Source organism: Crotalus tigris, unplaced genomic scaffold (genome assembly GCF_016545835.1).
Source record: "Crotalus tigris isolate CLP2741 ecotype Arizona unplaced genomic scaffold, ASM1654583v1 scf7180000017668.6805642782:7212621, whole genome shotgun sequence".
Classification (NCBI taxonomy): domain Eukaryota; kingdom Metazoa; phylum Chordata; class Lepidosauria; order Squamata; family Viperidae; genus Crotalus; species Crotalus tigris.
The window spans coordinates 3261698-3288437 of record NW_024096554.1 but is presented as its reverse complement, the minus strand read 5'-3'; the positions used below and the strand labels follow the sequence as shown (position 1 = coordinate 3288437).

At 38.2% G+C, this 26740-nt stretch overlaps 1 protein-coding gene across 1 annotated transcript; it reads right to left on the bottom strand.

The window, feature by feature from the left end:
- Positions 1–26740, bottom strand: KCNK17 (potassium two pore domain channel subfamily K member 17). The gene is made up of 5 exons (XM_039337101.1): positions 26353–26740; positions 14640–14751; positions 5309–5475; positions 2290–2458; positions 1–512 (listed from the first exon to the last, which is right to left on the bottom strand). The coding sequence occupies exons 1-5, from the start codon at positions 26575–26577 to the stop codon at positions 250–252; spliced, it is 936 nt and encodes a 311-aa protein (XP_039193035.1). The 5' UTR covers positions 26578–26740; the 3' UTR covers positions 1–249.

Below are 26740 nucleotides of genomic sequence, written 5' to 3'. Positions count from 1 at the left end.
TTCTTTCACTCTTTTCAAAAAGCAATTTATTCCCATACCATAAAGGTATCACATGAAAATGCAGTTTCAGGCAATTTTCAAGGAAATACATGTAAATTTCCAATGTCATCCAAGTGTCAAGTCAACTCCATTTAGATGACCTCCCAGGTAGCAACTTTCCTCATGGTGGCACAGCAAAACATTTACCAATGCCTGCAGATGCTTCCCTTCTTCAATAGAAAAATGGGTAAAATAATGCAGTTTTCAAATTCAATCCAGTCTCACAGGTTTTATGTCTTTCGTGCCACATTTCTGCTGATCTTCTGGCTCCAAATTAATGTGTAGGTTGCCATTCGTTAACTCCTGTCCTATGGTGTGACTTTTTGTTTTGCAGCACTGGCAAAGTCTCCTAGAATTTTCTACTAAGCTGATGCAGAGATTAATAATCAGGGCTAACCAGGCCAGCCCAAAGAGGATCCACAGAGATACCACGTTCTTATACCAGCCTGGGTAAGTACGCGTAGGGTTCATGCCTGCAAGGAAGAAAAGTGTCAAACTCTTAACAGAGGCGGAAAGAAATATAGTGTGCAATTTCAAAGATTCTCGGATAACAAGAAAACTAAAGCTGTGTTTAAGGTATGGAAAACTCAAGAGTGGATGGACCACCACTTAGGTCAGCAACCAAGAGAAAGAACATGCTGTCTTAGGAGTACAAAAGAAACCCTGAGACAACTGCAGCTGAGAAGTATTGCTCTGTTGGTTCAAATGTTTATATACATTAGTATCAAAACAAGTAACAAACATCACAAGGTAGAGCAGACTTGAACATCAAAATCATGGTTTTATTACAAGGTTACAGATACAGAATCTTGCAACTCTGAATGTGTCTTCCCTTCCCTGCCTTTATTCTACAGAGAACCTGGGAGAGTCCATTCCAGACTCATACTTGTCTGTGGCTGTTAGTTCCCCTTTTCTTCCTCAAAGTTATTTCTACAACCCATTTACACATTAAAATGGATGGTTATATTTCAGGCTTTCCTGATCTTCACAGGATATCCAATATATCCACATATGCTTTACATATTCTCTCTTTTTCTCCTAATGTCCTCTCTGTCTGTGTGGGGAAGATGGCAACCATGACCAGGGATATATTCTTGCTGTCATCTTAATAGCCATCCAAAGTGATTGAGAGTTGGGTAGTATACATTATTATTGATTTTTTTACTACAATATTGACTGCATTTACATTTTACAAATAAAACACATGACATCATGTCGTTTATTTGGTTCTGGCTTAGCACGCAGTGAATCTAGTTGTTGTGCTTTACAAAACATATTTTATAATATAGAACAGGCAATCAGTGCCATTCGTAGCTTAATGACAAGTCATGGTTAATAGCATAATGGTTTAGTACAAAGAGTGACTCTTCTCACTTCCTTTCTCCAGAAACAAGATTTAAATAATTTAAAGATTTAAATAACAACCATTTAAATAACTTGGAGAAAGTAAGGAACACCACTGAGGTGATGGTTAAAATAAGCTCTTGATGACATTATCATTGCAGATCAATCCTGTTCCAGCCTACATAATTCCAATTGAAGATTGTTTTTCTTCCGCACAATTGTAAAAATGAAACTAAAAGCTGAAGGTGCTTTTTAGAGGAGTCTGATAAATGAGATTTTCATGCAGTGCTTACCAAGGTTTACTTGTCTCATGAGTATGCAACTATATATAGTAGCTTTCATTGTTCAATTGTTGTTATACTGGAATAAAAATGGCTACCAACCAAGTCCACATTCTAGAACTTTATGTATATCTTCCAACTTAAACACCCATTAAACCAAGCTGCTTTGGTATCAACATAAATGCATCCCAAACTGAATCAACGTAAAACACCTTATATATCAGAATTCTTTTAAACCATTTATTTCCTGCTGCAAGAAGAAGTTGCTTGTTTCCCCACAGCTGAGCAGAACAATAAGAATTTCTCTCAAAAAGGAAGGGTACCTCCACCAAATAATTTATCTTGAAAAGTGAAATGAAAAACATTATCTCCAAAGTGAGCTGTGTAAACAAGCACATAAAGGATCTTTTGCTCTCAAGAATTTCACATTCAAGAAGGACATACCTTTGTTTGCACTTCAGCCTTAAAATAGAATGAACTATGATTTTATTTACTGAACTTAAACTTGAGAAGGCATGTTTTTGTCCATTATCATATTTTCCTTTGAGTTGCTAGGGAAATTGTAAATCTACCTCCTACTCCACCCCTCAAACAAATACAGTTTTAATAGGCATAGAATACTTACCAATGACATAATCTCCAAAGCCTATTGTACTTAAAGTTATGAAGGAATAGTAGAATCCTTCTTCATAAGTCCAGCCTTCGATGGCAGAAAACAACAAAGGTGGTAACAAAAGAAATAATAAAAGGCCAGCAACCAGGGCACAGGTCCGGGTCAAGACAACTGCTCCCCTCTAGCAAGCAATAAAGAAACAGATAATATAGGTTAAATCAGACAAGAAGTAGGATATAGATTACATTTGCATTAAAGATGATACTGGAAGAATGTGCTTTGAATGAATCTGCAACACAGGTATGTATCCTATTAAATTTCTGAGGAGGGCAGGAGATAAATTTGCCTTCTGCGGACTGAGAAGAATTATTCAGAAAAGATTCATTCTTCTTTGAACACCTAGTATAGTGCTGAAATTTTCTTTCTTCCAGAGAAAACTTTCCTGAATAGATTTGGGAGACATTTGGAAGAGAAAAGCTCATTGCATGAGAATCCTTGCATAATACTGTGCTTATCTCATTCAAATAGGCCAAAGAACATTTTGATTCAAGTTCAATGTGTGCCATCAGAACTTACTGATCTTTTTTTTTTTTGATGCAACATTCCAATTTCCTAAATGATGATTTAGTTCAGCTAAAATGGAGGTTTGAATTAAATACTGACAGTTTTATCCTTGGAGGTCAGTTTTACTAGGCTTGTAAAATCAGTTTCAAATGATGGTCCAAACAAGAAAATAGTTCATGCTGGTTTATTCATGCAAATACTAGATTTTGATTTGAACCTGCTGAGTAAACCAACATTAGTCAATAGATTTCAGCTTTACACATTGTGAAAGAACAGGAATCCATGAGAAAGAGGGAAAGAACAGGAATATGCAAATTGCTTCAACATTCATTCCTTGCTTTATATATTATTTAGACTTATTAGGCTATTCTGGATCATGGCTTTAGATTTGGTATAGACTCAAGAGTCAATCAGGTTAGCAGAATATCTAATGTTTAGTTTATCTAGGGCTGTCTACCTGGACAAAAAGTTGCAAAAAATTTGAACTTTCTGGGTCTGAGCATCTTTCTGCTAAAAACATCAGAGCATTTGGAAAGGCCCTTGAATAATTCTTCTAAAACCTAGCATGTAAAGATGTTAACATACATCCTCCTCATTATGCCATGTTTTCTTGCCCCAGAACCTTATGCCAGCAAAGCAACCTTTTCCTTGTGTTTCCATGATTGATGGGACTATTGGCGTTACTTATGGAGAAGGGCTGGTGATAGGCTGTCTGGGTTTAAAGAAGCCCTTTGAGGTTTCCAAATTTTCTAAGTTTGGACCTAGTGATCCTTTGATTCAGAAACCTCAACTTTACAAACAAGAAGCTGGATATTTTTCTTTTCAAAGTTATCCAGAGAAAATAAATGCTACTTAAGCTAAGCTTAAGAAGATGATTAATAAGATATGGCCACAAAAATTCTCACAAATGAGACACGACCACCAGTTTTAGAGCAGAAATGTTTAAAATTCTCTAGCTTCCATTCGTACTAGCAAAGCCACATTTTGCATTAAAATGGATATATGCAAATGGTTCATTTCTTTCTCCACCAAGGTAAGAAGATCCTTCTAGAATTTTTCTAAGCCCACAAATGTCTACAATTTGTAAGTTGGAAAGAAAAAAATCCTCGACCAAAGCATGTTTTCCATTAATTTAATACATTTGCAATAAGCATTTCTAAATGTTAAAGTTCTAATCTAGATTATGATTCATACCAACTAGAAGTAGTCATTGGTACAGAGAAAAAGCTTGAAATCGGACTATATCTGCTATTTCTCTATGGAAGTTGATGTTGATACAGTAGTCAGGCCCAAGCAAGGCCTAGACTTGCACAATTTTTCAAGAATACTAAAATGCTATTTTACCATTGCTATATTGGGGGAAGGAACAGCAGTTTGTACATGCAAGTCATATTTTCTGAATACTTGGATCTAGAGTTAGTGATAAATAACCTGAGGAATGTGAGGCTTGTCCAGACATAATATAAGAACAAAACATAGAAGTGGGAAGGAAAATGGTGATGAATCAACTTTTTCCTGACAGAAAACCAAAAACTGAAAGCAAAACCTGCTGTTTAACACTGACTTATCTATCAGTGGAATTATAGTTAAATGCCTATAATACATTTTGGTGTTACCTCTTTTTTGCCCCACTAAATATCTTTTTCTCTTAAGATGGGGCATTTCTGCATGAAATCTACAAGTTATGTTTTGCTTAATGATTGATATAATAGCAACTCCAAAATGTTCTAAAGTATCTGGAAAGAAAAATTTTCCCCCATCTCTGCTCCACTCTGCTAGCTAGTGAAACATGAGTTAAAGGATTTTTTGCCCTCCTGCCCTTGTTAAGAGCTCCCTAGAGGCATGCAACTAGCTATTGTGGAAACAGTCTACAAAGTCTCCTCTTATTCTTATTCTTCATCTAAAAACATACTCCCAAGGCTTAAAACACTTTTTTAAAGTGTGCACTTATGCTTATTCATGTCTCTTACACAGAGTTTGTTATGATCTTCCTGCTGTTTAAGATTGCAGAGCCAGCAATTCCCTGGGGCTTCCTAGTTCTATAAACCTAAACAAATAGATAGAGAGAGATAAGTATGCCTAATTTAATTCAATAGAAGTTTATTTCAAGTAAACACATTGAAGTAGGCTATTTAAACATGAAGACTAATAAAGATTTACATCTGAAGTTTGAAGGCTTTATTAAGAGGAACAACACAACAGAATGATATGGTGATCCAGACAGCTTTTGTTGCTACACCATGGCTCTGCCTACAACAAATTTAAATTAAAGCAGTTAAGTCAATGGCATTTTCATTGACATTCTTGCTTTTTAAGAAAATGGCATGAATAAATTGTCCATGCTGGCCAAAGTGACCATAAGAATTTATTGTTTTAGTCTTGTTGTACAATGCCCAGAATTACATGCTTGTGAAATGAGTGGTTTAGATTAAATAAACAAATAAGTAAGAATACCTAATTTGCTTACCTGCCACTGGAACTTCACATCTAGATAGAAGGCACATAAATGCACCCCAGAGAGCATCAGCTGTCCTATCCTATTCAAAAGAATAAGGTTTAAGGGAATCCCAAAGAGGGCAAAGAAGATGCAGAGCACTTGCGAAGCTACCGTAGTGGGGCTCAAGTTGCCATAGCCTGAAAGGAGAAAAATAAAGTTGGTCATTGGTATAACAGAAATTAACACGATAATGTAGCTATAATCTATGTCAATGATATTTAGCAAAAATGTTGTCTGCAGGCTTTGCAGAAAGACTTTGTAGAATTTCAGCTTAATAAAATTATTGTCCAACATTTAAGATGTAAGAAGAATGATGAGCCAAATAGTAAAAAAAAAAAAAAAGCCAAACAATAAAAGCCAAGATATCGGAAGATTCTCAAGCATGAAAAAAGAGTAGATATGAGGAAGAAATATTCTAATATTAGAATTACAGAAATGAGATGAAACATGCTTTGCATTAGTAAATGTAAATAGAAGGACCACGTTACTTCTATTACCAACTCTATTTAAACAAACACAATGAACAGCAATTAATGTCTAAATACTATAGATAGATAGATAGATAGATAGATAGATAGATAGATAGATAGATAGATAGATAGATAGATAGATTATTCAACCTATTCTCCAAAGCACCTGAAGGCAGAACAAAAAGCAATAGATGGAAACTAATCAAGGAGCGAAGCAACCTAGAACAAAGGAGAAATTTCTTGACAGTGAGAACAATTAACCAGTGGAACAACCTGCCTGTAGAAGTTGTGAATACTTCAACACAAGATACTGGACAACCATTTGTCTGAAATGGTATAGGGTTTCCTGCCTGAGCAGGGGATTGGACTAGAAGACCTCCAAGGTCCCTTCCAACTCTGTTATTTTGTTACTAAGCAACATCTATTTACAATTATTGATGGAATTTGTGGCTGTGAAATTTTCTTTACAACTTGATCCTAGTATGAGAGATTTCATACAGGCAAGGATCACTGAGCCTTATCCACCTGATACTAAACTATACTTTAGGATTACATGGGATCATAACTTCTATTAGTATAAATCTCACTCAAATCAGTTCCCACTGAGTTTCTAGTCTTCTTCAAGCTGGTTTCCTGCAGTTACGTTGAAATGTAAATCTTCCACACCCATCCTTCTGGCCTTCCAAAAGAGCTTGAAGACCTGGCTCTGCCAGCTGACCTGAGGCCCCAATGGGGGAATGGTATCTTGGAGGTGGTTAATGGATTAGTCAGACTCTATCTCTTCCCCATGTGCACTTTTCTATCTTCCTCTGCATCTTGGTTAATTGAAATTTTAACTGATTTTTAATTGCATGGTTCTTATTTGTTTTAATGATTTATATGATATATTAATTATATGACTGTAAGCCTTCTTGAGTCGCCTCAGTGAGATGGGTGGCACATAAGTTTAATCATAATAAATAAAATAAATAGGTTTCCACAGACTGTACTCTAGTGTAAATTGTTATTAAACTTGATAGATGTAGCTTACTGAAAATCATTGTAGTTTTCCCTCAACTACCAGGATCTTTTTTTTTTCTAAAGTTCTCCATGTAAATGACAAATTATAAGTAATCCACTCAGAACAGAGACTGAAGGTAAAGCAAAGGCCCAGAACTACAATATGCAATATAATCCTAATTATTACTGACAATCTAAACCATTTGGCTTAATGGCATGCTATTTATTCTTGTCAGTTCTGAAAATGATTACAACAGGAACAGGCACTTATGAATTGGTAAGGCAGTATTTGCCAGCTGTGTAAAAAATCACTGAAGGGATCTCCATTAAAAAAAAAACTAGATTTCCTTTTATTAACCAAACTCACAGGATTATGTTTCAAAAATTTTTGGTAGTATTTCTGCTTTAGAAACCTTAGTAGCCATACTCTTTGAAATCCAAATTAGGTCTATTCTTGAAAGGGACATACATCTTTCAGAAAAACAGAAATATTATTACAGAAAGAAGCGATAGTAGAGGATTGAAAAAGAAATAAAAACAATGTTTTGTTATATGTACTGATTTGAGAGTGGTTTCAGATTAAAATAAAGCTTTTGTTAGGGGTTATTTTATAAAATAGTGAGGTGAAAAAGAAGAGGCAACAGAAAACAAGCTATTTTGGATAAGATAAAGAGAAAAGAATGGAAATAAGACTTCTTTAATCAGAGAAAAGAATCCTAGAGATGCCTTATTTTAGAATACTAGTTTTCATGATTAAATCCTTCTCTATACCACAAACTCTATCTGGAAGGAGAAAAGTTGTGCCAGGTTGTAGCCTAGCCTCATCCAAGTTGCTAGATTCACTTGTATTGTGAAGCAACACAGTCTAAACAAGATTTTACTACCAATTTCCGCCTGTGGCCCAATAATGTTTAGTTCCATTTTTAACATCCTGAAAGAATTTTAAATGAAGCTCTCTAGAAGGGTGAAATTGAGAAGGTCTGTACTACTACACCACAAGTATGATTTTCTTTGATCAGTTTTGTTTATATTGGCATGCACTTTTGTTAGCAAAAGGGGTGAGGATAGCAAGCTCTGTACTAAAAGCACAATTATGACATCAATCCACAAGGCACAAATAGAAGCCGTTCTAAAATTGGATTAGGTGGGGAAAGGATATGGTGTACTTAGAAAAGCAGTTTTAAAAGCAGTCCAAGGGTGCAAAAAGAAGATACATAGAGGATCCCATAGCTCAGGCCAATATAATCAACCTATTCGCTAAAGCATTTGAAGGCAGGACAAGAAGCAATGGGTGAAAATTAATCAAGGAGAGAATCAACCTAGAGCTAAGGAGAAATTTCCTAACAGTTAGAAAAATTAGTCAGTGGAACGATTTGCCTCCAGAAGTTTTGAGTGCTGCAACACTGGAGGTTTTTAAGAAGAGACTGGACAATCACTTGTCTGAAATAGTAAACAGAGTCTCCTGCCTGAGCAAGCAGGTTGGACTGTAAGACCTCCAAGGTCCCTTCCAACTTTGTTATTCTGTTATAATCCAATGACACTTCAATCACAACTTTTTCTTTCAAACAAGAGATTAGGATGACACTAAAAATCTTAAATATCTTTTCCCTTTCATTTAAGTCCAGTTTTAAGAGTAAGGTGGAGAATAGAGCAATGGCCTACACTTATACAAAACTAGTGATCTACTTTGGTATTTTTTTTATGAAAAAGGGTCTTAAAAATTAGGCTAGACAAAATTTTATTCCTATCTTATTGAAGTGCAGCACTTTGAAATGGCTGTTTTGGAACTTTTGCTGATATTTCTTTAGTACCTCTTGGTGAAGAGTATTAAATTATTGAATTGCAATTTTATCAAAGTGTTCAGTTGGGTCACCTGTAGTCTGTATCAATGAAATGAAATATTTATTCTAGTACAGGTTCTTTGAATTTATCCCCACCACGTATTGAATGAGCACCATAAATATTTTCTGTATATTTAGATTCCACTCCTAAAGCCTTGGGATGTCAATCTGAAGCCATTGGAATTTTGGTTTTCTTTAAGAATGGTGAAAAAGTGGGGAGAGCTTGTAAATTCCTTCTATACAGCTAAGGATGGATTCACAATCAACTTTTCTTGGAAGTACCTGATGTTGGATAGTTCTGGTGGCACTCTGAAATGCAATAGGAATCTACAAGAAGTAAAGCCCTTCCATACTCCCTTTCATCATTGTTTTCTCACTTCTATTTTAGGGGTAAAAACAAGCAAGCAAATGGAAAGGCAAGAAGAATTATATTTTCCTTTCTGTTCTGCCACCAGAAACTATACATTATTTTACAGTAGACAGTTGTTCCATCTTTGGACTTTCTCTAATACTAGCTAAAATGTAATTGTCACAGTCTGCCCTATTTCAAATATTTCCCCTTTGTGATCAGTTAGGTGCCTTCATTATCAAGAGTGACCCAAGTTTCATTCTGCAAGACTAGTTAGGTTATGATCATGGAATGGGAAGCTTGTGGGATGATGAACTTGTGAATTCAGATATATAGGGAGCAAAACAAAATCTAAACAACAGAACTGAAAAGTGTTCTTTAGGGATGCCAGCAATGGGAAAAAAATTCCGATACATCGTGCGATGTCAAGTGACATCACAAGTTTGACATGTCTGTTCTAGAGAATCTCTTTGTGAAAAATGGATTGTTAAGTACTTACTATAACTGTTACAATCCTGAAACAGAGGGTAACATGAAGCCTAAGTTTGTTTAACAATGCCACTGCCAACACTTATGAAATAATCATATTCTAGTTCATGCATCCCATTAAGATTTCCAATTAATATATTAAATATAAGGGAAAAGACATTCTACTGTAAATATTTTAAAGAGGTTTTATTTCAATATTACTTTTATTTCATTTTTAGAGAAACAGTGATACAAGTTCCTTGCAGTATTTTTTAAAAATAAACTAATTAGCATTGTTTGGTTTTGAAAATTTTAAGAATACTACATTAAATCATAACTTTTATTTTACAAAGGATTATTTTATTTAATAAATTTATATGGTTCACACAGCAATCAAAAAGCTCTAACATAGTTTATTTTTGGTTTCATCTATTATGTGAACTAAGCCACAATATGCTGGACCCTAGAATTTTTCATCTGACTGATCTGCTCCTACTTATTACTCACTAAGCCAAATACTGTAAACAGTCTTACCAGAATAATCTTATGATCTTATGCTTTCTCCAGTTTTCCCATCCATACACTATACCAATTCCTTGTTCCTCCTATTGCTGGTGCAAGTTATAGCTAATCTCAGCAGACAGTTCTAAAATGTCTCTTTAACTCAGCTCCAAGTATTTCTAATATTTAAGAACAGATTGGGACTGCGTAATGCAAGCAATCTTTTGTAAGTCAACAAGGAATAAAGATTATATATGTTGTGGAATTAGTTAAAGGCCCATAAAATGTTCCAGAGAATCATGTTTGTATGCATTAAAGCTATCATATCTGGGCTGTAAGGTGACAAGTAGAGGAAAAAACAGCTCCTTACATTCAATATATTTTTGTGTCCATCTAGTGGTCATCCAATTTTTTTGCAGTCCAAATGGGGTGGCCCTAATACACACACATAAAAGAATACTTGTTGAAATAGCTTCTGTGTTAATTCTTTCTTGGATCAGTTTGTTAGAAAGAATGCACATGTAGGGGGAAAACCTTCCTACCATTTCTGTTGGCAGGACATACCAGGCGCATTAAAGAAAGTGATGAACAGTTTAGGAGTACCCTACATACCACTCCTTTTATCAGCTAGTTTCCTTTCCTTTTTCACCGCCTACCCCAACTTGATACGGCTGTGAAAACGTAGAGGAAGGTAAAACAACTTAGAAGAGATATACCAGTTTATTTCTGAGGTGTGCAGAACCCTTGAAATAATTCCCAAATTTTGCAGAAACTCAGTTCTCAGTCTAAAAACACAGCGAACACGCCCACCTCTTTTGTATTACATTAATTTGGTAGATTAAAATTTGCTATATTATTTTGTCACACATTGTAAGATAAATTATAATTCAATTATGAATAATGAATACAGTTAACTGCACTTATTGAAAATCATATCCTAACAAGAATTAAGTTACATTGCACCCCAAAATTAAAAAGAATTTCCTCCTTGAATCTAAAATGTGAGCTGGAAAATAATTATTTCAGTGGTAATCAGCCATAAGAGCTTTATATTTTTTCTTCAGAACCAAAGGCAGCTGGTTGAAAACTGAGAGTGATGGCGGATGCCCTTTGTATAGGCTTCCTAGAATATCAGGTAGACCAGCAAGGGCATTGTTAGATTGGATAGCCCTGTAGGCTGGATGAGGATAACTTTTAAAACTTTTCTAGATACACATACAACTAAATTTCAACCTTAGTATAATACTTTTATCCCAGTAACTCCAACTGTTCCAAATCAGAAAGAGGGTGTATGGTTATAGATTTGATTCCTGGAACACTAATGACTAAATGCTAAGCATTCTCATTGACCCTGTGCTGCCATCTAGTGTCTACAAAGGAATAATAGTTGTGTCAGACCCAAATCTGAAACATCATTTTATATATATTATGACCCAATCTTTCTTTCAAGTGCATGTTTCCAAATGTATCTTTTACTAAAACTTTCATGAAACAACCAGAAGAGTCAGGCATTTTTCTTCTGCTTAATATTTCTCTCCAATTTCTTTAATGTTTCAACAGAGTAGGAATAGAGAAGGTCAGCCTAGGCTGGCTTGAGATGACGATTGCATTCATTCCATTGCAGAAAGTGGTTCTAGCCCTTGGATTCACTTTCAACAGCCACTTGGCAAGTATTTCTTGCAAAGATGCCTGGGTGTGTGAAGCTTGTGAAATTTGCATTCAAGTGCACCCTTCCTGTGCACTTTCAAAATCTTAGTTCTACAAATCTGGCTGGTCCTAATACTCTTGTTGCCATTCTTTTCTTTAGATTGGCTCAAGGAAAGGATTTCAGAGGCAAAGAGTGTTATTTTTTTTTATCTGCAGCCTAGCAGCCCATCCTACCATTAGTTTCAAGGGATCCTGCTGTGCAGAAGATACATAGTTGAGAGAATCTAAGTTTCCAGGAACTTTAATGCATATTCTTGAAGCCTCAGACTTCAGGGAAGCAAGCAAGTCTGACCAAGACAAGTAAACATTTTAATTCAACTGTCAAATCTGAAAACCATAAGAAAGCTAACTGCAATTCTCAGTTGTAAGCTCTAGTAACAGGTTGGGGGGATATCTTTGGATTTTGCCCTCTCTTATTTTATATTCCCTGTACTGGACAGGGCACCCCCAGTTTTTATTATCAGAGATTTGTGTGGGTTTTCTGCAGACTTTATATGCATATCATCTCAGTTCAATACCAGTCCATATTCACAGGCAATTGCAGTGTCCCGTAGTCATATGACCACAATTTACATTTTTTTTTTTTTGCTGAAAATCAATGTTTACTTGTTTCTGGTAAAAAAAAATGACACATGGCAAAAGATGGCTTTGCTTAACAACTGAGGCATTCACTTTAAGATTGCTACATTCACTTAACAACTTCCTAAAAAAAAAAAGAGGTTGGAAAATCAGGTCAACCACATGATGAGCTGCTTTATAGGCACAACGTACTGTTATTGCAGACTCAATTATGGTCGTAAGTAGTAGTTCTGCATCAAATCTGTAACAATCTGAAATCAAGGTTAGGCAATTTGTGTTTTTAGCTGTTTCCTGGAAGTAGGAATATGGAAAAGACTTAGCAGCTTTCTAATCACTTTGTCCTCTATTTCCATTTGGATTGTGCTTCAGAGAAGGGATTGGGTAATACTAGAAACCAGGCATTGCTTTAATCCCCAAGTTAGGAATCTATAAAATCTATAATCTAATGTAGGGCCAAGTACTGTACAGAGTTTTAACAATGTGTTACTCCAATAAGTGGATGGGACCAGGACAATGGAATCAGCAGGGACACAATCAAAGCTAAATGCAATTTGTTAATTAATTTCATTAATTTAACCTGTTGAATCCCTATGTATGTAATAATTCCTCTTTTCTCTTACAGTGAAAATATTTAATTGGATGCTTATTTTTCAGAGGGCTCCAGATGCCACACCTCTTCTCTCAGAAGTGAATTGGCTACAATTAAATGTTCTCATTTTCCAAATGACTTTATTTAAATTTCCCTTCAAATGTTTGAAAAATGATTGCTGCTAACCTCTTCAGGGATTTCTGTGCTTAATTGGAAGTTGATGGATTTCTGGAATAATGTTCCAGAAGCAAAGCTTTTAGTTTATATATTTCATAAGTTTTCAGAAAAAAACTTTTCTGCCTATGTCCCTTTGCAATTGTCCATGGAAAAAACATTAATTTAAGAAAGCATGGAATATGGCCCATGATATGCCTCAAGTCTCTAATTTAGGCTTATTTGAGCCAAATGTGCTGCTTAAATGATGATGAATCATTAAATGCCAATTGAAGCATAATGCAGCTGTAGAATAAGATAACATTATTGTGACTCATTAAGTACACAGCCAAGAGTTAAAATGCTATGCGTGTTGCTGAATTTTTATTTCCCATGTAAAACCTGCTGCACAATATGCCTTTGAGGCACAATTCACACATCTTAAAATAAATATTTGTAGGCAGACATACACATTACCTTGAGAATACAGGCAAGTCTGCGTACAAACCTGTTTTTCCTTTTACAATATAGGAAGGGGAGAAGTGTAAGGTCCACAGGCTGATTCTTCCTCACTCTTTTGCTCTTTATTGTGTCTACAGGGATGGATTCAAAATAGGAAAGAGACCCCAAACAGCACAAAAAAAGCAAGCAGCAAAGTGATGCAAATATATATATCCCATCAGATACCTGTAGCCTGAAATGCATTACTTATGCTGTTCACAATTGGAGAAACTGTGTATGCCTGTATTTACATCCAAATTGAACAAAAGGACAGAGTAATAGGACACAAAGATAGGAATGCCTTATCACCCTAAGCCAGGGGTAGGCAACCTTGGCTCTTTTATGACTCGTGGACTTGAACGCCCAGAATTCCTGAGCCAGGCATGCTGGCTCAGGAATTCTGGGAGTTGAAGTCCATGAGTCATAAAAGAGCCAAGGTTGTCTATCCTCGCCCTAAGCCATGCATTTGGTGAATGGTTTGCCCTTTGTAGCCCACGTTCAGGTTATTCATGTATTCAAAAGAGAGAGTGTTCAATATTTGAATACCCAGAGATGAAAGCACTTTGGTTATAAACAGAGTTGTCTTTTTAATTTATGAAATGAACACTTCACCCCACAGATCCTAAAGAAGTCCTAGGCTATCAAACAACCATAATCAAGGATCTGAATGTGAGCAGCACATTTTGCTCTATGTAGGTCACTCCCTGTGGGCTTGGAACATAAACTCTCATGGCCAAGGTCTTTTAACATGTTACTTTCCTTAAAATTTATTACAAAAAAGAACTGGATTCAAACAGATTTTGGTATGATTCAGTGTATGTTCCTCAGAAATTGAGTGAAATCTTTACTGCCTCCTGCTGGTACTATGAGGATCACTCTGCTGATGGCTAAATGTGCAACTTAAAGCAAAGATGTTTTAGAGTAGACTTCATTCTGAGCAGAGATTATTTGTGGATTTGTGAATTATCATGCATTTTACTAAATTTTCCATCAAATACAACACAAAGCAGCAAGAGAAGGACTATAGAAATATTCTAAGACACTCCCCAACTTTTCTTCTTCAGTTGTTCTTCTTCTGTTAGTTAGTTTTGTGCTATAATTATTTCACATCATTTTCTCCAAACTAGTATTCCATAACTCCTACCAATGGTTGTTACTGTAGAAACAGAGAAAAAGAAGGAGCCGACAAAGTCCCATCTGCCCAGACTGGTATTTCCTTTAAGGTAAAGTCCACTCTTGTAGGCTTGGATGATATTCTGTGAAAAAGATTAAAAAAAGAAAAGTCATGGATGAGGATTTCTGCCCACAAGGTAGCCCAAAGTTGAAGTTCTAGTCATACTTTCCTGGAATAAGTTCCACTGAGTGCAAACTTCATTCTGAATCAAGACATGTTTCCTTTATAAATTAGTTCATATTCTATGCTTAGCTGGCTTGATGGGAATTTAATATCTTCTACTCATCATCCCCCTTTAAACATTTAGCAGAATTCCTGCTATATAATTTTGTAATAATGAATATAAGAAATTATAACTTTGAAAGACAACTAACTCTTAAGAGAATGGACTTTATTTTAAAGTATTCCTTATTGCCCATCCCTCAGAGAAGCATATACAGAAAATAAAAGATAAAAACAAAGAATGAACAGCTGAAATCGGAATTAAAAAGCAATTACAATGTACAGATAAGGGGAAATCCCTTAATTAGCAGATTAAAAAATGAGGCCCTGATCAGAATGGTCTTCTCTTTCAAAAGGTCTTCAGAAAAGGATATCTTCTATAATCTTAATTAATGAATGGGCTGGTAGAAACCAGATATTTTCCTCCAAAGACACGCACCCTCATGCCACTTAAGTTTTAAATGCTGCATTTATGTTCTCTATAAATATAAAAACATGCCTGATAAAGAAGGGTTATTTTACAAAGATGCATTAGGACATCTAAAAATAAGACTTCTTTTTCTTCTTGATCCACCTATCCTTTAGTAACACAGGAAGACAAAGAGCTAGACTTGTCACATAAATCTAACTCCAGGGATAAAAATGGGGTAAAGTAAGAAAGTAGTATACTAGACTCTCTTAAGTTCCATTGAAATATAAATATAATAAACAAGCAGGTCCATCAAGGCTAGCCACTAAATTATTTTCCCGTTAGATTCCCTGGTGACTGGGACAGAGCTGGCATAATGCAAACATGTTAACTAGTATTGTGACTTTAGACACACACAACTGCTAAAAAGCAAATGGATGTTCTACAGCAGGGCTTTTCAACCTTTTGACAGATTTGTACCATTTTTAGGATATGGCAATATTCGTGTACCACCAGTCACATAGCAAGGTGTCAAAAACTTGATGACCAAAAAAAAAGAAAGAAAAAAAGTGATAAAAGTACAGGTAGTCCTCGACTTAACAACATTTCGCTTAGTGATTGTTTGAAGTTACAACGGCACCGAAAAAAGTGATTTATGACCATTTTTCACACTTATGACTGTTGCAGCATCTCCACGGTCATGTGATTTACATTTGGATGCTTGGCAACTGATTCATATTTATGATGGTCGCAATGTTTTCCCTTTTGCAACCTTCTGACAAGCAAAGTCAACGGGGAAACAAGATTCACTAAACAACCATGTTATTTAACAATTGCAGTGATTCACTTAACAAATGTGGCAAGAAAAGTCATAAAATGGGACAAAACTCATTTAACAAATTTCTCACTTAGCAAGATAAACTTTGGGCTCAGTTGTGGTCGTAGGTTGAGGACTATCTGTACACCCACTTACCACACTTTTAATGGGAAACTTGTGCCTGTTTCTCTGACATTAATCTTTGCACTGTTCTATCCCCTTTTATCCTTCTACTTAATAATAATAATAAAGTTGGAAGGGACTTTGGAGGTCATCAAGTCCAACCCCCTGCTCAGGCAGGTAACCCTATACCAGTGGTTCTCAACCTGTGGGTCGGGACCCCATTTGGGGTCGAACGACCATTTCACGGGGGTCGCCAAACAACGCAGACCGTCATTTTTTCCCCTTTTCCTTAGTTGTGCTACTCCCTTTTATTCAATTGGCTTTTGAAAGCCAATAGAATAGACTCTCTTGAATAGAGTCTAATTCTATTGGCTTTCAAAAGCCAATAGGAATTGTCCAGGCTGTCTCTGCCCTGCTGAGCCCGCCAAAAGTCCCATTCTGCAAACGGTGCTGCTTCGACTTATGACTGGTTGAGTAGTCCTCGACTTATGACCGGTTGGGGGTCGCGGCATTAAAAAGGTTGAGAACCACTGCCCTATACCACTTCGGACAAATGGCTGTCCAGTCTCTTCTTAAAAACTTCCAGTGTTGGAGCATTCACCACTTTTGGAGGCAGGTTGTTCCACTAGTTAATTGTTTTAACTGTCAGGAAGTTTCTCCTTAGTTCTAGGTTGCTTCTCTCCTTGATTAGTTTCCATCCGTTGCTTTTTGTCCTGCCCTCAGGCGCTTTGGAGACTTGTCCTGCCCTCAAGCACTTTGTCTCAAAGAAGTCTCTCCTCTTCTCCATCTCTCTTTCTCTGTCCCCTTCTCTTTCCCCATCATCTTTTTTCTCTCCTGTTCCTGCCAAAACCTCTCCTTTTATATCCTCTCCTCTCTCCCCCCTCCTCCTCCTTTTCTCTTCAATGCAGCTCCAGCTGACTCTTTTCCCCAAGGCTGTGTGCTGCTCCCAGAAGTGCAAATCAGCTGGAGCCGCGTGCCGATCCTGAGTGCTTAGCAGAGCCCCAGTGACACCACAGCTCCAGCTGACTTTCCCACAGTCTTGGGCAGCACTGCCGCCACTTCAGCTCATCCACCCCCCCCCCCCGGCTATACTTTTACACTTTTTTTACAGTACTTTTCAACCTGTTGTATGCGTGCCACCTGCCAGGTGCCAAAGTACCACCAGTGGTATGCATATCACGGGTTGAAAAACACTGTTCTACAGTACAATCTGTAATACCGGCTGTGATTTTGTTAGACTTTCCTATAGATATTGATTCAATTGTCCCCAGTTTCCATTAGTGGCTTGTGGAATGAATTCCAGCCCTTTCTATCTAAATAGTCACAGCATGAATGATATGAAAGAGTTTCAGTAGTTTTACAGTAATGCTGACAATATTTAGGAACAACACAAATAAGAATTTCTGATCTGATTCTATATCAAGGTACAGTGGATAGTAGATCAGGCTAACAAAGAGAGTAATTTGAGAAAAACTAAATTGCAAAAATTTGAAAGAGGAATAACAGAATAACAGAGTTGGAAGAGACCTGGAGGTCATCTAGTCCAACCCCCTGCTCAGGCAGGAAACTCTGTACCATTTCAGACAAATGGCTGTCCAGTCTCTTCTTAAAAACTTCCAGTGTTGGAGCATTCATAAGTTCTGGAGGCAAGTCATTCCACTGATGAATTGTTCTAACTGTCAGGAAATTTCTCCTTAGTTCTAGACTGCTTCTGTCCTTAATTAGCTTCCATCCTGATCAGTTTCCATCCAGGAGATACACTTGGAAGCCACATGAAATAGCGAGTTCTCCTATGATATAGATCATCTCACAGTGGCAAGATAGTCACCTGTCAGAGTTGCTGCAGTAGATCCTGTACCAAGCAGAGGGTAGACTAGATGATCTCTAAATTACCTACCAATTTATCACCACCTTTCAAACATAAACATATGTGAAGATGTTTAAAACAATCAGGTACATGGAAACCTGAAATGAACAATTTCATGTATTACTTACATACCATTTTTCAGTTAGCCTTAAATACACTGCAATTGAATGCTTCTATCTCTTTCCAGTCTCTGTAGTGATAACCAGGGCTCTTTTTCTTACAGAACACCCAGAACGGAGTTCCGGCACCTTTTTTGGATGGAACCTTGGAGGGTAGGCAAGGCAGGTTGTATGACGTGTGTGAGTTCCAGCACCTTTTTTTTTTTTTTTTTAGAAAAAAAGCACTGGTGATAACTATGAATGACTTGTGCTCTGGAACCTCTGGCTACTTAACATAAAAAACTCACAAAATCTCCTTCAAGTTAGAGCTGTTTCATTCCTGTATGTGACCATGTTTTGCCAAGTTAGTATTTTAGCCCTGTTTATTTATTTATATTCCTCATTATTTTTATAAATAACTCAAGGTGACAAACACACACAATACTCCTTCCCCCTCCTATTTTCCCCACAACAGGCCTGTGAGGTGGGTTAGGCTGAGAGAGAGTGACAGCCCAAAGTCACCCAGCTGGCATTCATGCCTAAGGCAGACTAGAACTTATCATTTATATCTGTAAAATGCTCAGTCCCTTGCATAATGAGATGGGGATACTATCTAAATTTGATAAATAAATAAAATAATCCTTCTGCCACAAATGTTAAGTCTTATCAGGAATATGTAAAATGGAACTTTAATTACATTCAGCTGAATATGAGATGCAGAGTAGAACCTGCACATAGGAACACATAGGAAGCCTAGCTAACATATGCAGTGTAATCATAATCCCTTTTCATATGGAATGGAATGGAATGGAATAGAATAGAATAGAATAGAATAGAATAGAAATCTTTATTGTCACTTTGAATGTACACTAATCGGTATACATTAAAATGAAATTTTGTTGCATACAGCTCTCAAAGAGTCACCACCTCCAATATACACTACATAAATATGACAAAAACAAACAAACAAATAAATAAATAATAGAATTATGCACATACCCACATATATTACATGACACAGAGAAACAACACAGTCTAGTTCGGAGTATGTATACATGTGCATGGTGGGAAAAACGAACCTTGTGAATTTACCAGACGGATGGCATAGGGAACAAAACTATTACAGAATTGGGTAGTCCTGCTAGAAATACTTCGAAACCTCCTCTCAGAGGGGAGCAACAGAAACAGACCATAAAATGGGTGTGTAGAATCTCTAACAATGCTTTGAGCTCTAAGCACATAGCACTTATAAGCAGTATCCTGAATACCAGGGAGTGAGCTTCCTATGATCCTCTCGGCTGTCCTTACCAATCTCTGTCCTTACCTTCTATCTGAGGCACTGCTGCCACCAAACCAGATAGTGATGCAGTTTGTTAAAATGCTCTCAATCGTGCCTCTGTAAAAAGTGGCCAGGACAGAAGGAGAGAGATGTGCTCCTCATCCGATGCAGGAAATGCAGATGCTGATTTGTACGCTTCACTAAGGATGATGTGTGGAGAGACCAGTTACATGGGTATGAAGGCAAACATAAGGCCAAAGATGGCTTGTCTAAGGATGAAACCCCAAATATACTTGGCTAGGAATAAACTCATTGGACTAAGCAAGATTTTTTTCCCCTGAGATTACAATGCATGCTGTACGTAACATTTGAATCAAAGAAAAAACTAAAGTTGAGGATCGGGTGAGTCAGGAATGCTATTGTTTTGAAGGCAAATGGCCTTTGCCTTTTCTAAGTGAAATCCAATTTCTTAACCTTATAAAAACAGAAAACATCAAAACATTACCTTGTATAAGATAAATATTAATCTTAAATTTATGTTTAAGAACATAGAGAAAAGGCCATAAATGTTAATTGCTTCTTATCACAGAGATTGTACCTCAATATCTCTCCTACACTCATAACAAACTTGGGAAATCCAACAATCAAGGTTACCTGAAAATATCTTTAGTCTCTTAATAAAGTATTTATAGTGCCTCAAAGACATATAGTAACATTGAGAAAATTTCATTTGAATACTGTATAAATATGGTTTATCTCAATGTCTATTCTTTGCTTTTATACATTATTCAAAAGAGATAATAAAAAAACTAAGAAGGAAACAAAAAGATCAGAACCCATCCTCTTCAGCAACCTACATCCAGATAAGCTGGAATTAACCCCAGACAATCAAGTAGAAAACAAAAATCAAGGAATTATCAAGGAGAAAACCATATCCCCACCAACACCAGCAAGGCAAGCTAATGTATACAAAAACAAACCCACACTCTATAGCAGGGCTTTTCAACATTTTCACAGATTGTACCACTTTTAGGATATGGCAATATTCAAGTACCACCAGTTGCCTAATAAGGTGTCAAAAACTTGATGACTAAAAAAAGGAAAAAAAGTGATAAAGTGCAGGTAGTCCTTGACTTACAATAGTTCGCTTAGTGACTGTTCAAAGTTACAATGGCACTGACTTATGACCATTTTTCACACTTATGACCATTGCAGCAAGGGTCAATCTACATTTGGATGCTTGGCAACTGATTCATATTTATGATGGTCACAGTGTCCCAGGATCATGTGATCCCCTTTTGCAAGCTTCTGACAAAGTCAGTGAAGAAACCAGACTCCTCCTTTTATATCCTCTCTTCTCTCCCCCTTCCTTTTATATACTTTCTTCTCTCCCCTTTATATCCTCTCTTCTCTCCTGCCCTTCTTTTATATCCTCTCCTGCCCTTCTTTTATCTCTCTTCTCTTCCCTTCTTTTATATCCTCTCCTTTCCCTTTTCTCTCCCTTTTATATCTTCTCTTCCCTTCTTTTATATCCTTTCTTCTCTCTTGCCCTTCTTTTATATCCTCTTATCTTCCCTTCTTTTATACCCTCTCTTCTTTCCCCTTTATATCCTTTCTTCTCTCCCTTCTTATATCCTCTCTTCTCCCCCCCTAACTTCTCTTCTCTTCCCTTCTTTTACATCCTCTTTTCTCCCCCCCTACTTTTCTCTTCCATGCACCTCCAGCTGATTCCTCTCAAGGTTGCTCTTCTCCATGTCTCTTTTGCAATCCCCTTTTCTTTCCCCCATTGTCTATTTTTCTCTCCCTCTCCTGCCAAAACCTTCTCCTTTTATAGCCTCTCCTCTCTGTCCCCCCTCCTCCTTTTTTCTTCTGGGTGCACTGGAAGCACTGACCTTGGGGCTTCTGTCTCGCCCCATAGGCCTGCCAAAATGCACGCTGATCCTGGGCTTTTGCTGAGCCCCAACAGCCCTGCAGCTCCAGCTGTCTCTCCCTCAGGCTTGTGTGGTGCTGCCACTGCTTCAGCTCATTCCCCTCCCCCGCTACACTTGTCTAGGACAGTTGTGTATCACCTGCCAGGTGCCAAAGTACCACAAGTATGCATACCACTGGTTGAAAAGCCCTGCTCTATAGCACTGATGAGGTTACCTAGTTGGATAATGAAACATCTGCAAGCAAACAACCAATCTCAGAGAGCACCAAGGACTAAACATTCCCATAATCCCATGTCAGATTAGCCTCTAATGACTGTTTCCATATTACACAAATAGAACTGAAGGCATGAACAAAAAGTGAGATGTAGGTATTTGCATAGCCATTGCACATTGTGTAACAAGATCTCTTATGATTTGTTTATGGCTTAATGGAAGCCTAGTCACTGTGGCCTATAGCAGGGCTTTTCAACCGATGGTATGCGTACCATCTGTGGTACATTAGCACATGGCAGGTAGTATGCAGCCCTGCCCAGCCAAGTGTAGTGGGGGAGAGAACGAGCCAGCACAGGCAAGGACTTACTGTGAGAGTCCTTCAGAGCTGCAGAGTGGCTGGGGCGAGGCAAAGGCCCCAGGCTCACTTCCCGCTCACCTGGAAGAGAAAGTAGGAGGAGGGGGGCAGAGACAGGACAGGCTATAAAAGGAAGCAGTTTGGGCGGGAGAGGGAGAGAAAGAAAAAGCAGCAGCCTTGGGAGGAGGTGGAGTCAGCTCAAGCTGCACCGAAGGGAAAGGAGGAGGAGGAGGGTGGGGGGAGAGGAGATCAAGCAGGCCAGCCATGAGCCGATCTACAACTGCTGTGGCAGCCACCTGTGCTGGCAGCAGCAAACAGGCAAGAAATGCAGCAGGGGAGGGGTCGCCCTCCACGAGGAATGAAAAAAGGCAGCAATGAAGACAGTATTGGCTGGAGGTGAGACACAGAGGAGGGAGGGAGGGAGGGAGAGAGATGGAAATGAACCTGGGCATGCTGCAATGGTCATAAGTGTGAAAAATGGTCATAAGTCATTTCAGTGCAATTGCAACTTTGAACAGGGTTTTTTTTCTGGTCATTAAGTTTTAACACCTTGCTGGGTGGTACTCGAATATTGCCATGTTCTAAAAGTGGTTCAGTCGGTGAAAAGGTTGAAAAGCCCTGCTATACAACATTAAAAAGGATTAAAAATACTGGAGAAGAAATATGTGGATCTATTTCTGATTTGATGATTCAGAAAATCAAATTGATTCAATTTTCCAGATCAATTTGATAAAAAGACATCAAATAAATCCAGAGGCATCCAATTTTACATAATTTGATGATTCAGGAAAAATGGCTTCAAATCAAATTTTGTTGTTAGTTGCGAAGTGGTGTCCGACCCATCGCGGCCCCATGGACAACATTCCTCCAGACCTTCCTGTCCTCTACCATCTTCTGGAGAACTAAAACTTTATGTCGTGCTATAAAGTAATCCAATGTAAAATTGAACAATGTACCCTCAGCCCAATGTGACCTCTACAAGCTAGATTTATTCCCTATTAAGTTTCAGGTATATATCTTTCATCAATAATTTCTTGGTTTTAAAAAAAAATCACTCAATCCTATAATCTTTTCCAAAGATTTCTCAGCTTTAACATTCAAATGATAGATTGTGTTCGCACACAATCCAATTAGCCAGAGTAAAGATGACTTTCTGGTTTAATTATATTATCACAGAAAGTGGCAAACTACTTTAGCTAATTAATAGTAGTAGAAGTAGCAGTAAAGGCAGTGTAGGCAAATGTGATGTCTCCAAGCTGTACAGCCAGAGTCATGGGAAGGTGAGAATTGTGGTCCAAAATATCTGTAGACCAGAGTTCTCCAATCTATAGGTTTGGACCCTGTTTGCTAGATCCAGTCCCTATGACCTATGATTGGGTCCATACAATGGGTTTTGATGCAGTGGTCTCCTCAGTCTTGAAGGAGGGTGTAGTATGCTCCTTCCTCAAGAAGACATCCTTGGATTCAGTCCTGATAAGATCGTAGTTATAACTATTTGGGCTCCTTGGATCTAGGGATACTCCATCACTGACTCTCATTTGATACCTTTGTGTAAGCTAAGGTCCTCTTGGACTCTTATCTTTTACTTGAATAGCAGATGTCACTCATTGCACAATGGCATTTAGTCAATTGCACCCTTCCTGGACCAGGAAACCCTTCAGACAGTTACTCATGCCTAGTCACCTGCCTTGGAAGCTGCAGCAGGTCCAGAATGTGGCAGACTAGGCAGTGGTGAGAGCAGTGTGGCAGAAACACTGTTATGTGCCTGAGACCCTGCTGCTTTTTTATTGGTTGGATGCAATTCAAAATGCTGGTAATCACCTTTAAAGGCCTTCGTGGCATAGGGGCCTAGATTTCTGAAGAACCACTTATTTTCAGTTGGATCCACTTTCTGGTATCATCAACCAAGGAAAGTACAATCTAGGTCCCATTGATTAAACTACGTTGCAGGAACTCTTAATTTTTTGCAGTAACTGCCCTTTCCCCTTCAGGAGTGGCTCTAGATATTTTGGCAGCTAACCAAAGTCATATTCTGGTATCCCTATCCTTTGGCTCATCTTCTGATTTGTTAGGAATTTCAAAATGGAATTTTAATTTTTGAGCTTTACACTTATGATTTTCAGCCACAGACAATTCTTTTTTCTTTGCTTGAACACTGTAACCTATTTACATTACAAAATTATACAGGTAGTCCTCAACTTACAAAAATTCATTTAGGGACCATTTGAAGTTACGGCACTGAAAAAAGTGTCTTATGACTGTTTTTCACACAACTGCTGCAATATCCCCATGGTCACATGATTAAAATTAAAAATAAAACTAGCTTGGCTACTGGTTCATATTACCCATGCCCAGGGTCTTCAATCTTCTGACAAAGTCAATGGGGAAGCCAGATTCACTTAACAACTGTGTTACTAACATAATAACTGTTGTGATTCACTTAACAACAATGGCAAGAAAGGTCGTAAAATGGGGCAAAATTCACTTAACAAATGTCTCACTTGGCAACAGAAATTTTGAGCTAAGCTGTGGTCATAAGTCGAGGATTTACCTCTTGAGTGAGCACGCTCACTTGGGAAGTACTCCATTACTGTTTTTCACTTTCATTGTTTTTCAGAAGTTGTTTTCTTATATTCAGTGTTGGCACTCCTTAAAATTTAGTGTCCTTAGCCAGTGCCCACTCAGCCTTAGCTAGAGCTGGCTTTACAGAGATTTGTATGCTCTTTTGTTGTTTAGAAAAATTTTAAAGACTTAGCTGTTCTTCCAGGGAGCCCCCTTTAATTATAATTGGTTTATAGTTGACATCTTGTTCCTCTAGTCAGTTGTGTTCTTTTTAAAAATGTACTGTCTTTTTATTTGTAAGCTGCAAAGAATTGTCAAGGAATCAGGTGCTCTTGAAATCTGATAAATAAAAACAAATAAATAAATAAAACTATTTCCTTTTTTTCTTCTTTTTCTCTCTCTCTTTTTTAATCTGGAGGATGTCTTACATTTTCTCCCACCTCCTAATCTAATAACCTCATCTACTTCATAGATTTCCTTTTTTACTATAATATATAGTAATTTTTAATTATTATAATAATTTTTAATTCTTGTTAAATCCTAGTGAAACACAGATATCCACACCAACCAGCCAGCCAGCTACTCATAAAATCTCATTACAATATATATGGGGTGTAACTTCAACGCTGTGCATAGTTATCACAGTCTAAACTCCATTGAATTTGGTAGTATTTCCATCTATCTCATACTCAACTTGTAAAACAGATTAAGACTTACAATTAAGGAAATGTTAAATAAAGGAAACAGTCCTGCAAAACCTTTCCATGCCAAGTATTAGGGCAAAGTACAGACTCCACTTTTAAAGAAGTGAAAGAAATATCTAGCTCTGCTTACTTCCTTCAAGTGCCTGATTGCTTCGGTGATAAAACTGATACAAAGGTAACGCTTCTGGGATGTGCTTACTAACTGAACTATGGTTTGCTCACATACCTGAGTTGCCCGGGTTCTCCTAACACAGTGGTTCTCAACCTGTGGGTCGGGACCCCATTTGGGGTCGAACGACCATTTCACGGGGGTCGCCAAACAACGCAGTCCGCCATTTTTTCCCCTTTTCCTTAGCTGTGCTACTCCCTTTTATTCTATTGGCTTTTGAAAGCCAATAGAATAGACTCTCTTGAATAGAGTCTAATTCTATTGGCTTTCAAAAGCCAATAGGAATTGTCCAGGCTGTCTCTGCCCTGCTGAGCCCGCCAAAATTCCCATTCTGCAAACAGTGCTGTACCAGTTAGTAGTCCTCAACTTACGACCGGTTGAGTAGTCCTCAACTTACGACCGGTTGGGGGGTTGTGGCATTAAAAAGGTTGAGAACCACTGTCCTAACACGTTCCATTATAATCACACACCGGATGGGTTTGCACAACGCACTGGGCTGAAATTTGGCTGGATCTTTTGTAGGTCAGTGCATTGTCAAACAAAAGCTACTGGATAGGAACCTCGGACAGCTTCTCAGAAAAAAAGATCTATCATGCTCCGAAAAGGATCTCCCATCTCCTACTGTACTCTGACAAAGGCTCTAGACCGGGGAGGGGCTCAGTTTCTTCCCTGACGGCTCTAATCTATCAGAAAGAAAGAACATTTATAGGATCACATTAGACAAACCAGGTGCTTTCCTTTTCACCAAAGGGCTTCAGGAGCGGATCCCCAGCCTGATTTCAGTGCCAGAACAGATAAAATCGGAACACGTGAAGGAAAAGGCTGTCTCCAACCGCACGTGGAGCGCCTTTGAAATTAAACTGCCCCGGACTCCTCATCTCCTTAACCCTTCCCGCCCGCCCCAAACCTCCCCGCCACCTCGTCTCGCCCGTACCTCCGCCAGCCGCTCCAGAGCCTCCCGTTCCAGGCAAGTAAAGTTCACCAGGAGCTCCCACTTTTCCTGCAGGAGCTGCTCCGTCGTGTCGCGTTCCTGGGGCGACTCGAGCGCCCAAAACGCGGCGCTGCCCAGCAGCAGGTAGCTCAGGTAGAGGAGCAGCAGCAGCGACGTGGAGGGAAGCCCGCAGCGTTGCTCCGTCGGGCAAGCCTCCGGAGACGCCATACTCTGGCCGTCGCTGTAGCAGCCTCTAGTCAGCGGCGGTGGCGGGGCAAAAAAAATCCCAGGGAAGGAGTGGGGAAGAAGCGCAGCCGTGAGAGAAGTTCTGTCTGCGGGCCGAGGCTGCGGCCTCCTTCAGAAGGACCCATCAGCGGCCCTTCTCCGCCCG